We start from the raw sequence: 11,512 nt of genomic DNA on the forward strand, positions 1-11,512 counted from the left end.
CCCAGGGCCCTGGGTGGGCCACGGGTGGGCACAGGGAAGGGGAAAGGGGGCAGCAGCACCATGAGCAGAGCTGGACCTCCTGGCAGCCCCCAGAGCTAGCGATGAACCAGGCCCTTGCTGCATCCCAGCAGCCCCAGTACTTGCAGCAGGCAGGATGAGGGCTGCAGCCCAGCAGCCTCAGGCAGAGAGAAGGAAGAGGAGCAGCTCCAGGGCTGAGGACTCTGGCTATCAGCCTCCATGCAGTGAGCTTGCCAGGCCTCAGCTCTCTCCCAGTGGCTGCCTAAGCCTTGGGCAGCAACAGTTCCTCCCTGTTTCCCACTCCTCACCGAGCTTGCAATGCTGAGACAGGCTCAGAGCTCCCCCCAGGGAGGAAGAGGAGGCAACGCAGAGAGAGGGAGAGCAGCAAGCCACCATGGGGTTGCCGGCACATCCCCTGCAGCCCCCAGTTTTACCCCCTCCAAGCAGCTGGGGGTCCCCATCAGAGTCCCCAAACATTCCACCTAGGGTCGAGAGCCACGAGGGCACAGGCAGAGGCACTTTGCTTCCAGGTTTTATTGGCCAGCGGGAGCTGTGTCCCTCCACAGGGCAAGCAACACTCCCAGTCCCACTAGTAAGACTGGACTGGTCAGGAGGGTAAGCCCTTTTTAGTGGTCACAGGAGCGCGCTGCAGAGGCAGAAGACACAGCCTGGGATGGGGAAGGAGACAGAAGGAACAGCACCGCCTGCACGAGGATGCCACAGGATTAGGACTGAGGTACCTGAAGAGGCAAAACCAGTCCCCAAACCAGGCCAAGCCATGACAAGGCTCAGAAGCTGGGAGATCAGAGGGCTCACAAGTGACATGAGTTCCCAGGCCTCAGCTGTTGTCACCCTCAGCTGACTCCTCTCCCTGGCCTCACCGATCATAGTTAAGGGCTGACTCTGCTGCTCCCCATCATGACATCTCCTTCGTCCTCTGCTTGTAGTGCACCTCGGGGAGGCTCCTCAGGCGCTCAGCCGCCTGCGGGGCATAGCACGAGGGGCAGCCAGTGGCCAGTCCTGGGGATGGTCCTGGTACAGGACACCCTGGCTCCCTGCAATCCCCAACCGAGCTGCACTCACCTGCTCCGGGGTAAGGTCCCGCTGCGCCTGCGCCAACATCTCGTAGCCCACCATGAATTTGCGGACGGTGGCAGAGCGGAGCAGCGGTGGGTAATAGTGGGCATGGAGCTGCCAGTGCCCACAGTCCTCCTCCAGGTAGGGGCCCGTGGGGGCTCCTGCCAGGGGTTCAGCCACCGCATGAGCCCCGGGGAGGGAACGGAGACATGGATATGAGGGTTGCGGGGGTTCCCCAGCCACACCACTCACCATGCCAGCCCATGGAGTAGGGGAAGGAGACTTCAAAGAGGTTGTCGTACTTGATGAGCAGCCTCTGCACAACGGAGGCCAGGCCTGCACGGGAGTGCCAGGGAGTCACACACCGAGCTGGCCAGGGAGTGGCACCCCGAGCTGGCCAGCCCCCTCCAAGGACAGGCAGCACGTCAGGCTGGGGGGGTGCGCCCTCAGCACCCCAGCTAGACATCAGCAACAGGCAGGAGGGATGCCCTTGGCAGTTCCCCCTCTCCCCACCCATGCAGACAGCCTGAACAATGTAGCAGGAGGAGCCCCCATTCCTCATCAGCCAGTACCATGTGCTTCATCACCTCTGAAAGGACACTAGTCCCCCCATCAGTACTGCCTGCACCTGGACACCCAGGGCAAAACAGGGGTGTCAGTTCCCCCCTAAGCCAAGCCTGGCAGCCCCGCACCTCAAGGGGACACGGACCCTCCAGCACCAGCAAGGCTGTCACAGAGCTGCCTCCTAACAAAGGCCAAGCCCAGAGGATGTGGAATGGGGGCTAACAAAGTGCAGAGTCACTCACTGTCCCTCTCGCCCTCGTGGAGGTCCTGGAGGCGGCAGACGTGGCGCCGGGGCAGCAGCAGGGTCTGGTAGGGCCAGGTGGCCCAGTACGGCACCACGACCAGCCAGTCTGCGTTCTCCACCACCAGCCGCTCCTGCAGGACATGGCGCTCGATGGGGACACACGCAGTCCCAGCGCCCCGGAGATGGGCATTCCCGGGGGGGACCTGCTCTTTGGGGCTGGGGGCCCCACCCCGGCACATATCTGGCTCCCCGGTAGGGGATATGGACAACAGCCATGTCCTCACCTTTCGGCGAGCCTCCTGCTCGGCATACTCCAGCAGCATGGGTACGCCATGCTCCCTCAGGTGCTGCCGCTGGGTCCGGTCCTCCAGGCGCGCCTCGTTTGGCAGGAAGCTGCTAGCCCACACCTGGGAGGGACATCGGGGCACAGGGCTGGGTTAGCTGTACCCCGTATTTGCCGGGGTGCCCCAGACACGCTGCCCATCCGCAGGCCCGTGCTGCCACCAGGTGGAGAGCCCGACATGTGGCAGCCGCAAGGGACAGTCCCCAGGAGGGGAGGTGACAGGACAGGCATGAGGGTATCCTCACTGCAAAAAGCCCCGGGACCAGGGCGGGGGGATTCCCATTCACATCTTCCCCCTGGGTTTGTTGCAGGGTCGCCCACAGGGACTCACGATTAAGCCAGGTCACAGGTGGGACAGCCTCACCTGGCAGTGGGGGTGCGGGTTGGAGCAGCCCATCATCGCTCCCTTGTTCTCGAAGATCTGCAGAGGAAGAGGTGCAGCCAGCAGGGCCCAGCCCGAGGGACCCTGCTGTGACCACTGTGGTGTCCCCAGCACACCAGGAAAGCATCCCACAGGAGAGAGGAGCCTCACACCCGCCTGGAAAGGCTCAGGAGGTGAATAAGGTAGGGACATGGGGACTCACATGCACCTGGGATGGTCCCAACCCCAGAGCACCCAGCCCTGGGCCCCTGCCTCCACCCGAGCCCCCCAGGGCAGGGAGAGAAGGGCAGCCCCCACCAGCCCCTGACCTGCACCCAGGGGTAGGAGGCACCCAGCTCGGCCGCCAGCTTTGCCCACGCATCGATGACAGCCCGAATCTCTGCCAGGGACATGAGGGGCAGCGTCAGGTCCGACCAGGGGTGGAAGCACATCACCTTGCTGCAGAGAAGATACACGTGGCTGGGACTGCGGGGTGTCTCCAGGGATCCCCACAGCCCTGCCCGTCACAGTGGAACGGGACAGCAATGAGACCACCAAAATAGAGCAGGTGTTGCACAGAACAGGCACAGCAAAGAGGGGAGCAGGCTCAGTCCAGCTTCATCCTGGCCGACATCGCAGCCTGGATCCCCTGGAGACGTGGAGGTACTTACCACACACCCCGGGCTGCTGCAGCTCGAAACAAGGGGTGATCACTGTCACCTGGGGAAGGACAGACAGTGGGGAGGGAGAGGGTGCTAGGACAACACCCGTGCCTCTCCAGGCCAACCTGCAGCCCCCCCCCAGGACCTGAGCCTGGGGGTCCCCAGAGGCCTGCTCTCCCCTGTAAGTTACCAGGCTCGGGAGCATCAGGCTGCAGCGCAGGAAAGTCATTTGGGAAGACAAAGGTGCCCTCGTACTGGGGGTTCACCTGCCAGGGTGAGAGATGGGATCAGCGGGGGGATGGTGCGGTGGGGGGAGCCCCGACGCCTAGGTCCTTGGTGATACCTCGCCGTTGACCCGGGTAGCCCCGGGGCAGAGGGGGTTGTTGGGGTCCCAGCGGGGCACATCCTCGGGGGGCGGCTTCTCCAACTGCCCCTGCCAGGGGCGCTTCACCCGGTGGGCCGACACCAGCACCCAGTCATCCCGCAGCGGGTTGTAACGAACGTGCTGGTGCTCTGCGGGGAGAAAGGAGCAGGGTGTCAGGGAGGGAGGAAGGCGGGGTGCAGCTCCCACCCACCATACCCCCACACACCCCACTTTATGCCCCTCTCAGCTTCATCCCTTCCTCCCTGTCTCAGCCCGGGGCAAGGGGGGGGATTCCCCGCTGCCACCCCCACCCCGGGCAGGAGGCGTCCCCGCAGCCCCCGCTTCCCGGGGCTGGGCTGGGCTCGGCCAGGGGTCCGGAGGGAGACAGCCCGGGCCGTACCGCTGTCGCGGAAACGGCCGACGCCCTCCTCTTCCTCCCCCGACGGCGGCAGCTCCATGCCGCGGCACTCCCGGAAGCCTCGGCGGCGGCAGCAACAGCGGGACCGGCCCCTTCCCGCCGCCTCCGCCGCTCCGCTCCGCCCCACCGCGCCGGCGCAGGGCCGCCCGCCGCCGGGCATGGCGTGGCCGCGGCGGGGGCGGTCCCGGTCCCGCTCCCCGTCCCGGTAGCGGCGGGGCGGGGCGGAGCGGCGGGTGGCATGGCGGCGGCGGCGGCGGCGGCGGCGGCGGCGGGCGCTGCGGGCCGGGCTGGCGCTGGGAGCGCTGGCGCTGGTGCTGCAGGGGCTGCGGGGCTGGCTGGCCTCCAAACGGTACGAGTTCACCCCCGCCGAGATCGCCCAGCTCGCCCGGCACCACGCGGGTACGCGCCGCCCGTGGGGACGGGGCCCACCGGTCACGGCGGGGGGGAAACGGGGAAGCGGGAAGAGGAACCGGGGAGGAGCGCAGCGGCCTGGGCTGGGGAAGGGACCCCTGAGCGGGGTACGCGGGGTCGAGGAGGTTCCGGTACAGGGGGGCCGGGGTGACGGGGGGAATGGAATTGGGATCAGGGAGGGGCCGGGGGACTGGGAGTGGGGCAGCGGGACCGGTATCGGGAAGGGATCAGTACCGGGCAACTGGGACGGGGAGCACGGGGGAGGTGGGGTGGGGGAATGGGACTGAAGGAGGGATGGGACTGAGGCAGCAGCATCGCCCGGTTGGGGCCGAACCCGGCGGCTGTCTCGGTGCTGGGGCGGGTCGGGGGAGCAAGTCCCAGGTAGGTCAGGGTCAGAACCGACCCCCCCCAACTAAGGCTGGAGGGGACGGCTGGCCCCGTAGGGCACAGGGTGTACAGTTGCAGCAGAGGGGCTGCCCGTCACCAGGGCAGAGTCACAGTCACCTTGCTTGGGTCCCCCGTATTGCCCAGCACCTGCGGTGGGCTGTAGGACTGGAGCAATCGGTGCTGCATATCATCACCACCCAGGGAGGCACTCAGCGGCCACGGGGGCTGAAGAGAGGAGACACCTTCCCTGAGCAGATCCCTCTAAGGATGCGCTGGGACCCTGTGGCTGTGGAGGGGATTCGGGGAGGGGGGGCGCCAAGCAGAGCTTGCTTCATGCCAGGGACTCACAGTGACCCTGGGTGCTGCAGGGCTGGACCATGAGCTGGCTTTCTCCAAGATCATTGTGGAGCTACGGAAGAAGCACCCAGGCCACATCCTGCCAGACGAGGACCTGCAGTGGGTGTTCGTGAACGCAGGCGGGTGGATGGGCTCCATGTGCCTCCTGCATGCCTCACTCACCGAGTATGTGCTGCTTTTTGGGACAGCTGTTGACACTGGGGGCCACTCAGGTAAGCAGGAGGACAGGACTGGCTGGCAGGGGGTTTCTCTGAGCTCTTTCCACTCCACTTAATTCAGGTCTGGCTGCCCTGGCCATGTGTGCGCAGCACAGGGAGACTGCTGCTCCTCTTCTTTTATGGGGTGCTTGATGCTGGAAAACACCCTTTTCATGGGGACCAGCCCCCGTGGTGTCCTGCAGCACCTGCAGGTCCCTGTGCACGCCATGCCGCATGGCCAGGACTCTTTGCATCCAGCTGGCAGGCAGTGGCAAGCATCACGTCTCCCGGTGCTTCAGCAGGGAGCAAGTGCCAAACATGCTGGAAATGATGGGGCTTAAGAACACCAAGCAGTCCGGGTGGTATATGGTCAGCCTGGGTACCGGACTCAGCTGTGCTTCTCGGTGTGTCGAGACCCTGGGGCTGGAATCCTTACCTCCAGAGGGCTGCTCCATGGTTCAGACCTGTGGCTTCCGAGCTGTCCCCATCAGGGGTGAGCTGAGCCAGAGCCCTCTGTCCTCCCGCAGGTCGGTACTGGGCGGATATCTCTGACACTGTCATCTCGGGGACCTTCCGGCAGTGGAAGGAGGGGACCACCAGAAGTGAGATCTACTATCCGGGTAAGCACAGCAGCCACGGCGCCCTGCGGGCCATGTCCATGTCCTGGGGCACAGTCATTCTGCGGGCTGGTCCTCCACTATCACAGAGCCTCTTCCTTCCAGCTGGCAGAAGCCAGGAGCTCACGATGGGGTGGTTTGTGTCCCCAGAGGCACATCCCAGCATCTCAGTTGGTGCCTGTAAGGGAAAAGTGAGGAAGATTGGAGAGGGGTTGGGGTGCTCAGCCCTGCAGGTCCTGATCCCACATGTCTCCTCTTTGGGCATGATGTGTGGGGCAGCCACTGGAAGCTGTGCTGGTTGTGTGTGTTGGCAGGAGACACCATTGTGCACCAGGCGGGAGAGGCCACGTCGGTGCAGTGGAGCGCGGGCACCTGGATGGTGGAGTACGGCCGGGGCTTCATCCCCTCCACGCTTGCCTTTGCCCTGGCTGACACACTCTTCAGCACTCAGGACTTCGTCACCCTCTTCTACACCCTGCGCATCTACGCCAAGGGCCTGCTCCTGGAAGCCAGTGCCTTCTTCAGCACCTTGGGCTGCTGAGCCCAGCTCGCCGGGGCACCCTGCCGTGCACAGCTGGCTCCTCTCCTCCCAGCCTTTCTCCCCTCTCGTCCTCCTCCCCAAGCCCAGGCTCTAGCAGAGGCAGCAGGAGCACCCCTGTGCCTCCCCCAGATTACTCCACTCTTCCTCATGGGCCAGCTGGGTGCCAGGACGGAGGGACTGTGGTGGTCACAGCAATACAGGCCGCCAGTTCTCTTTACCTGCCTCTCCCCGCTTTCGATTGGAGCCATGTCCTGCTTTTCCATCCCTCAGGGCAGGAGTGGCCTTGTGGGGTACAAACACCCCTGTGTGCCCTCGGCGTGCAGCGGGAGTGGGGCTGGAGCTGACTGTCCACAGGCTCCATGAAATTTCTGCAGCTCCTGAGACATCAGGAGGAGGATGCCGCCCTTGGGGCAGGGTGCACGGGGTAAGCGGGGCCAGAGCACCTATTGTAAAGGTCAGCCGAGAAGTTCCCCATCTTTCTGGCAGTCTGCCGGGGCTGCAGGCAGCGCAGGGCGCTGTGTCCAGCTGGCAGCATCTCCAGTGGCTCCATCCCTGCTGACGTGGGTTGGCAGCACACAGTGTCATGCTGGCTCAGGGCAGGATCTGCGCTGGAACCCCCCATCAGTGGGGGGATGCCCAGCCTCTGTGCTGAAGGTCCCTCCTGGTCCCCTGTGTGTCATCAACCCCAGGGGTCAGCCGGGGCTGGAAGAGGGGTCCCTTCCCTGCAGTCCCCCCCAGGGGGGAGAGCCACCATCTGTCGCCTTAACAGAGAGCCCGTTCTGCGTGGCCTCTGGGCTATGCACATACCTAGTGTCTGCAGGTGCCCAAACCTCTGTACTAGCTCAGGATGAGATCTTGCCCCTCAAAACGCTTCCCCTGGCTGTGAGACCCCCTGGGAACAGCCACCCCGCTTGGCTGCCAGCGTGGGGTCCTGGCCGCTGAGGGAGTGCTGTGGTTCCCCGACTGAGCCTGGCTCCGGACCCTGCTTGCAGCCCTGCGGCCGGACCCGTGTGGGCTCGCTGCTTTGTGGGGGGCTTTCACCTCCACGTTGCTGCCAAACTAATGTGTGTGTCCCTGGCCACCAGGCCTGTAGCATGTCGCTGCTCCTGCTCCTCAGACTGTCCCCATCCTGCTGACTGGCAGCCCCACACACGGGCTACTTCTTAATTTGCCACCTGAGAAGAGGTATCAGTAATAAAATTGTTCATCCCACCCGCTTGGGTCCCCAGGAGAGTCTCTGGACTGTGCTAAGCCCCTGCCATGGGGAATGGTGCTGGATCTGGCTGGTTCCAGGCTCAGCGGGAGTCCTGCTGGCAACTGGGTGTCCCTGGGGAAGCTGGCATCACCCTGCCCAGGGTCCTGGGAGATGGAGGATGTGGTGTTGGGCAGGATCAGCCCCAAATCAGCTCCCGGGGACCAGCGGGTGATGGTGCTGTTACTCTTTCTGCAGCAGTCGCTGGGGACCAGAAGCCTGGGCTGGTGCCTTCCATGGGGGACCCAAGAGTCCAGGGGGGGCTCCATCCTTTTGGGGGACAGTGCCAGTGCTGGGCGTGTGGCCCTGAGGGTGGATGGACCCAGACATAGCAGGTTGGTGGTTCTGAGGGGTTTACACAGACACGCAGAGGTGCACCCCTCAGTGTGAGAAGGGCACAGGAGGGGAACACAGGGTATGCAGGCTCTGTGTGTGCATGTGCCCATGCTGACAGACGGGTCACATCCATGTGAGTGTATAATTGCAAGGAGGATGGTTTTGTGTGTGTGTGTGTCTTGGCAGGACATTTGGGCATGCGTAGTTGCGTGCATGCACATAGGTAGAACAGTTTGCAGGTGGGTGTAGGCAGAACAGGTGGGGGTTGCATACGTGTGCACAGATGTATATAGGTAGAACAACTGGGCATCTGTCCATACGGTCAGAGCAATTGCACACGTGTGAGTGCTCGGGCATGTATGGTAGGACATTTGCATATGCACGTATGTGTAGTCAGAAGAGTCGCGTGCATGTGCGTGCCTGTGCCGGTGAAACAAGTGTGTGCACACATGTGCGTGTGCACAGCCCACAGCGTGCAGATCGGCGGCACAGCCAGGTAGGTGTGTGCACATGCCTGTGTGCCCACGGGCAGACCCTGTGTGTGCACACATGCATGTGGGCAGGCTATGTGTGTGTTCCCACGGGCTGCAAGGCCACCCTGGCCCCATGCCGTGCCCATTCCCCACGGTTTAGCAGGGCCCTGTTGAGGAACACGAGCGATCCCATGCCGGCCCGCATGGGAAGGCGCTAACTCAGCAGCTCGTATCAATACCGCTCCACTTACAGCGAAGGCCACGTAATGAAAATCCAATGGGGACGCTGGTGGGAGTAAATAAGTATGCCATTAAAATGAGAAAATCAAAGCTCTGGACAGGTCTTTTCTCTTGCCCATTGATTTCTTTTATTACGGAAATATTGCTGCTAAATAACATTAGTGTGAACAATCTCAGCAGTGTTTTCCGTAGAGCCCGTGTCAATAACTCCATCACGGGCGGGGGATCCCCCCCAACCTGGCCGCGGGGCCAGCAGCCCTGTCTGGACGAAGGGCTGCTGTGGGGGTACTTTCCTCACCGTCCCCAGCTAAGCTGGGATCTGACCAGCAGAGGAACCAGGCAGCACAGGGTGCTTTGGGCAAGTGCCACCAGGATGGAGCTGGGCTGGGACCCAGGAGCTCTGGCTGCTTTACTGTGTCAGGAGGGGTTGTCCCCATCCCAGTGCTGAGCAGGGACAGTGCCAGCCATTCAAGGGTCCCAAAAAGCAAACCTTCCCTTTGGGATTGCGTGTTTGCAGCCTGTTAAAGAGCAGGTAAGTGTCCCCAGTGACCAGCAGATGAGAGATGCATCCTGGACACAGCGTGTCCTGCAGGCTCTTGCTGCTTCTGCCCCTTCCTTCCCACTCCTCCTCATCCATGCCAGAGTCCATGCTGGACTGATGCAGCTCCTTGCAGCTTGACATCATTTGGCTCACATGGAGAAACTGAGGTATGGGGTGGGAACTCATTAGCAGTCACCCAGCTCCAGCACAGCCCCTGTGCCAGGGCCAGGGCTCACACTCAAGCTGCCCCTCTCCCTATTGGCTGCCCAGACACAGGCATCCAGCATCCTCCAAGATGCCCACAGCTGGGAGGGACATCCCTGCAGGGCCAGAGGATGTGACCAGGACGCACAGGAGATATGCACCCTTTGGAACATGACCAGGATACACAAGAGAGATGCACCCTTTGGTACCCAGAGGACAGGTAGGACCCCAGCGCACATCAAAGGACACCAAACCCTTGTGGGGTGCTGGAGATGGGCAAGGAGACTCAACCACAGGCACCTGTACCGTGGGTCTGGCTGTCCCAGCCCCAGCTGAAGTGACTGCAAGTGGCATCTCCCCGGAGCCATTGCCAGGACAAATGCACATTGCTGCCCACCAAACACCTTCCCCCTGCAGCTCGCTCTATCTTGCTGTCCCTCCGCATGCAGTGGATATTGATCAGCCCACAGGATCTATCTCCTGATTCCTCCTGCAGTATCTCTCTGCTCCAAGTATCTCTCAATCTGCTCCACTGTCTGCCGTGCCCATCTATACCTCTAGTATCTATCTGTGCTGCCTCCACCGCAGCCGTCGATAGCCGTTTGTCTGGAGGATTTCTCTTTCTCTCCAGCTAGGAGCATGACCAGCCCCTGGTGGTGCAAAGATGCTGAGCAGGAGGGTAGAGTGGACACGGTCCTGCTTGCTGTCCTGGTGAGAGCCTGAGCATGGACACACTTTGTGACACATGTGCAGAGCTCCAGAGCTGCTGTTGTCATTGTGGAGGCTCTAGGGAGGAACTGAGTCATGCTGATCCAGCTGGGCCAGGTTCCTTGGTGGCCATGCCCAGGGTGGTGGGACATGCTGCACCCCCTGCAGACCACTAGTCAGCCTAGCCACATCCCCCACCCTAGGGTGCTGTGTTGACCCCAGCACCAAAACCCCTCTGCCTTGGAGGAGAGGAGCTTCCCCAAACACTTGGGTTCCTGCTGCGCCATGGAGAAGTCCCATCACCATCATCACATCTGACTCACCTCACCCAGCCCAGCCTTCAGTCCCAGCGTGCAGGGGATGGAGCACAGCACAGCCCAGAGGGTGCCAGCACCCCGGGGTGCAATACAGAGGCACCAGGAGGGGAAGCTGGAGCCATGTGCGATGGGGTCCTGTGAAACAAGTCCCAGGGGACAGCTGGCCCTGTGGATCCCCTGAAATGGGGCCAGGTCCTATCTTCCCAGGGGCAATCCAGCAGGAACATCGGCCGGTCACCAACAAACTGACGCTTAGAGGGGCTGGCAAGTGCCGGGAGGTCCCTACCCCTGCCGCGGTGGGACAGGATGGGCCGGTGCGAGGTACAGCTGTCCAGCCCTGAAATGGGATGGCCGACAGCTGCTTTATCTCCTGCGCAAAGATAAACAGTGCTCGGGGGCCCTGCGGGGTCGGGAGCTGCCCTGCTCTTCCAAGGAAGGGGCTCATTTTTCCAGGAGAGCTTCTCTGGGGAGGCTGCTGCACAGTGCTGGGTGCTGCTGGGCTGCCGGGAGCTTGAGGAGCCACGGGGGTGACCCAGCACCGTGGCAGGACAAGGGGCAGTTTCTCCAGAGATGCTCACAGGGAAGCCGGAGAAGCCAGAAGTGGCAGCTTTTCCCCACAAAGGGACGTGGTGAAGGGGACAGAGGCTCAGCCCAGTCTGTGGAGCCCGAGAGTGAAGCCAGCTCTTGCAACAGCCGTGGCCAGTGGCTGTTTCTGCAAGATACTCTGAGGAAAAGGCAGGACTTGGCTCGCGCCTGCTGCCCCTGGCCTTGCCAGCATGTAAGCGGCATCAGAGAGGACAGAGCCAGCACCCCTTGGCACCCAGAGCTCCTGTCACCACATGCCACCGACATCCAGTGCAGCAGCATGAGGTCTCGGCAA

At 62.7% G+C, this 11,512-nt stretch overlaps 2 protein-coding genes across 4 annotated transcripts; one reads left to right on the forward strand and one right to left on the reverse strand.

Moving 5' to 3' along the window:
* Window positions 1-534: 534 nt before the first annotated feature.
* GALT (galactose-1-phosphate uridylyltransferase) lies at window positions 535-4,163 on the reverse strand. 3 transcript variants are annotated; one of them, XM_074856196.1, is made up of 12 exons: window positions 4,034-4,163; window positions 3,613-3,782; window positions 3,460-3,535; window positions 3,279-3,327; window positions 2,937-3,066; window positions 2,611-2,667; window positions 2,188-2,310; window positions 1,902-2,034; window positions 1,348-1,431; window positions 1,102-1,256; window positions 900-1,000; window positions 535-722 (listed from the first exon to the last, which is right to left on the reverse strand). In XM_074856196.1, the coding sequence occupies exons 1-11, from the start codon at window positions 4,089-4,091 to the stop codon at window positions 935-937; spliced, it is 1,101 nt and encodes a 366-aa protein (XP_074712297.1). In that variant the 5' UTR covers window positions 4,092-4,163; the 3' UTR covers window positions 535-722; window positions 900-934. The 3 variants fall into 3 exon arrangements, with proteins under 3 accessions (XP_074712297.1, XP_074712296.1, XP_074712295.1); XM_074856195.1 differs by having other exon boundaries at window positions 535-758; XM_074856194.1 differs by having other exon boundaries at window positions 535-1,000.
* Window positions 4,090-7,773, forward strand: SIGMAR1 (sigma non-opioid intracellular receptor 1). The gene is made up of 5 exons (XM_074856966.1): window positions 4,090-4,212; window positions 4,261-4,450; window positions 5,218-5,418; window positions 5,931-6,023; window positions 6,335-7,773. Exons 1-5 carry the CDS (start codon window positions 4,090-4,092, stop codon window positions 6,559-6,561), a joined length of 834 nt encoding a protein of 277 aa, XP_074713067.1. The 3' UTR covers window positions 6,562-7,773.
* Window positions 7,774-11,512: the final 3,739 nt, after the last annotated feature.

The sequence above is a fragment of the Strix uralensis genome, chromosome Z (assembly GCF_047716275.1).
Source record: "Strix uralensis isolate ZFMK-TIS-50842 chromosome Z, bStrUra1, whole genome shotgun sequence".
In the NCBI taxonomy this organism is placed as follows: Eukaryota; Metazoa; Chordata; class Aves; order Strigiformes; family Strigidae; genus Strix; species Strix uralensis.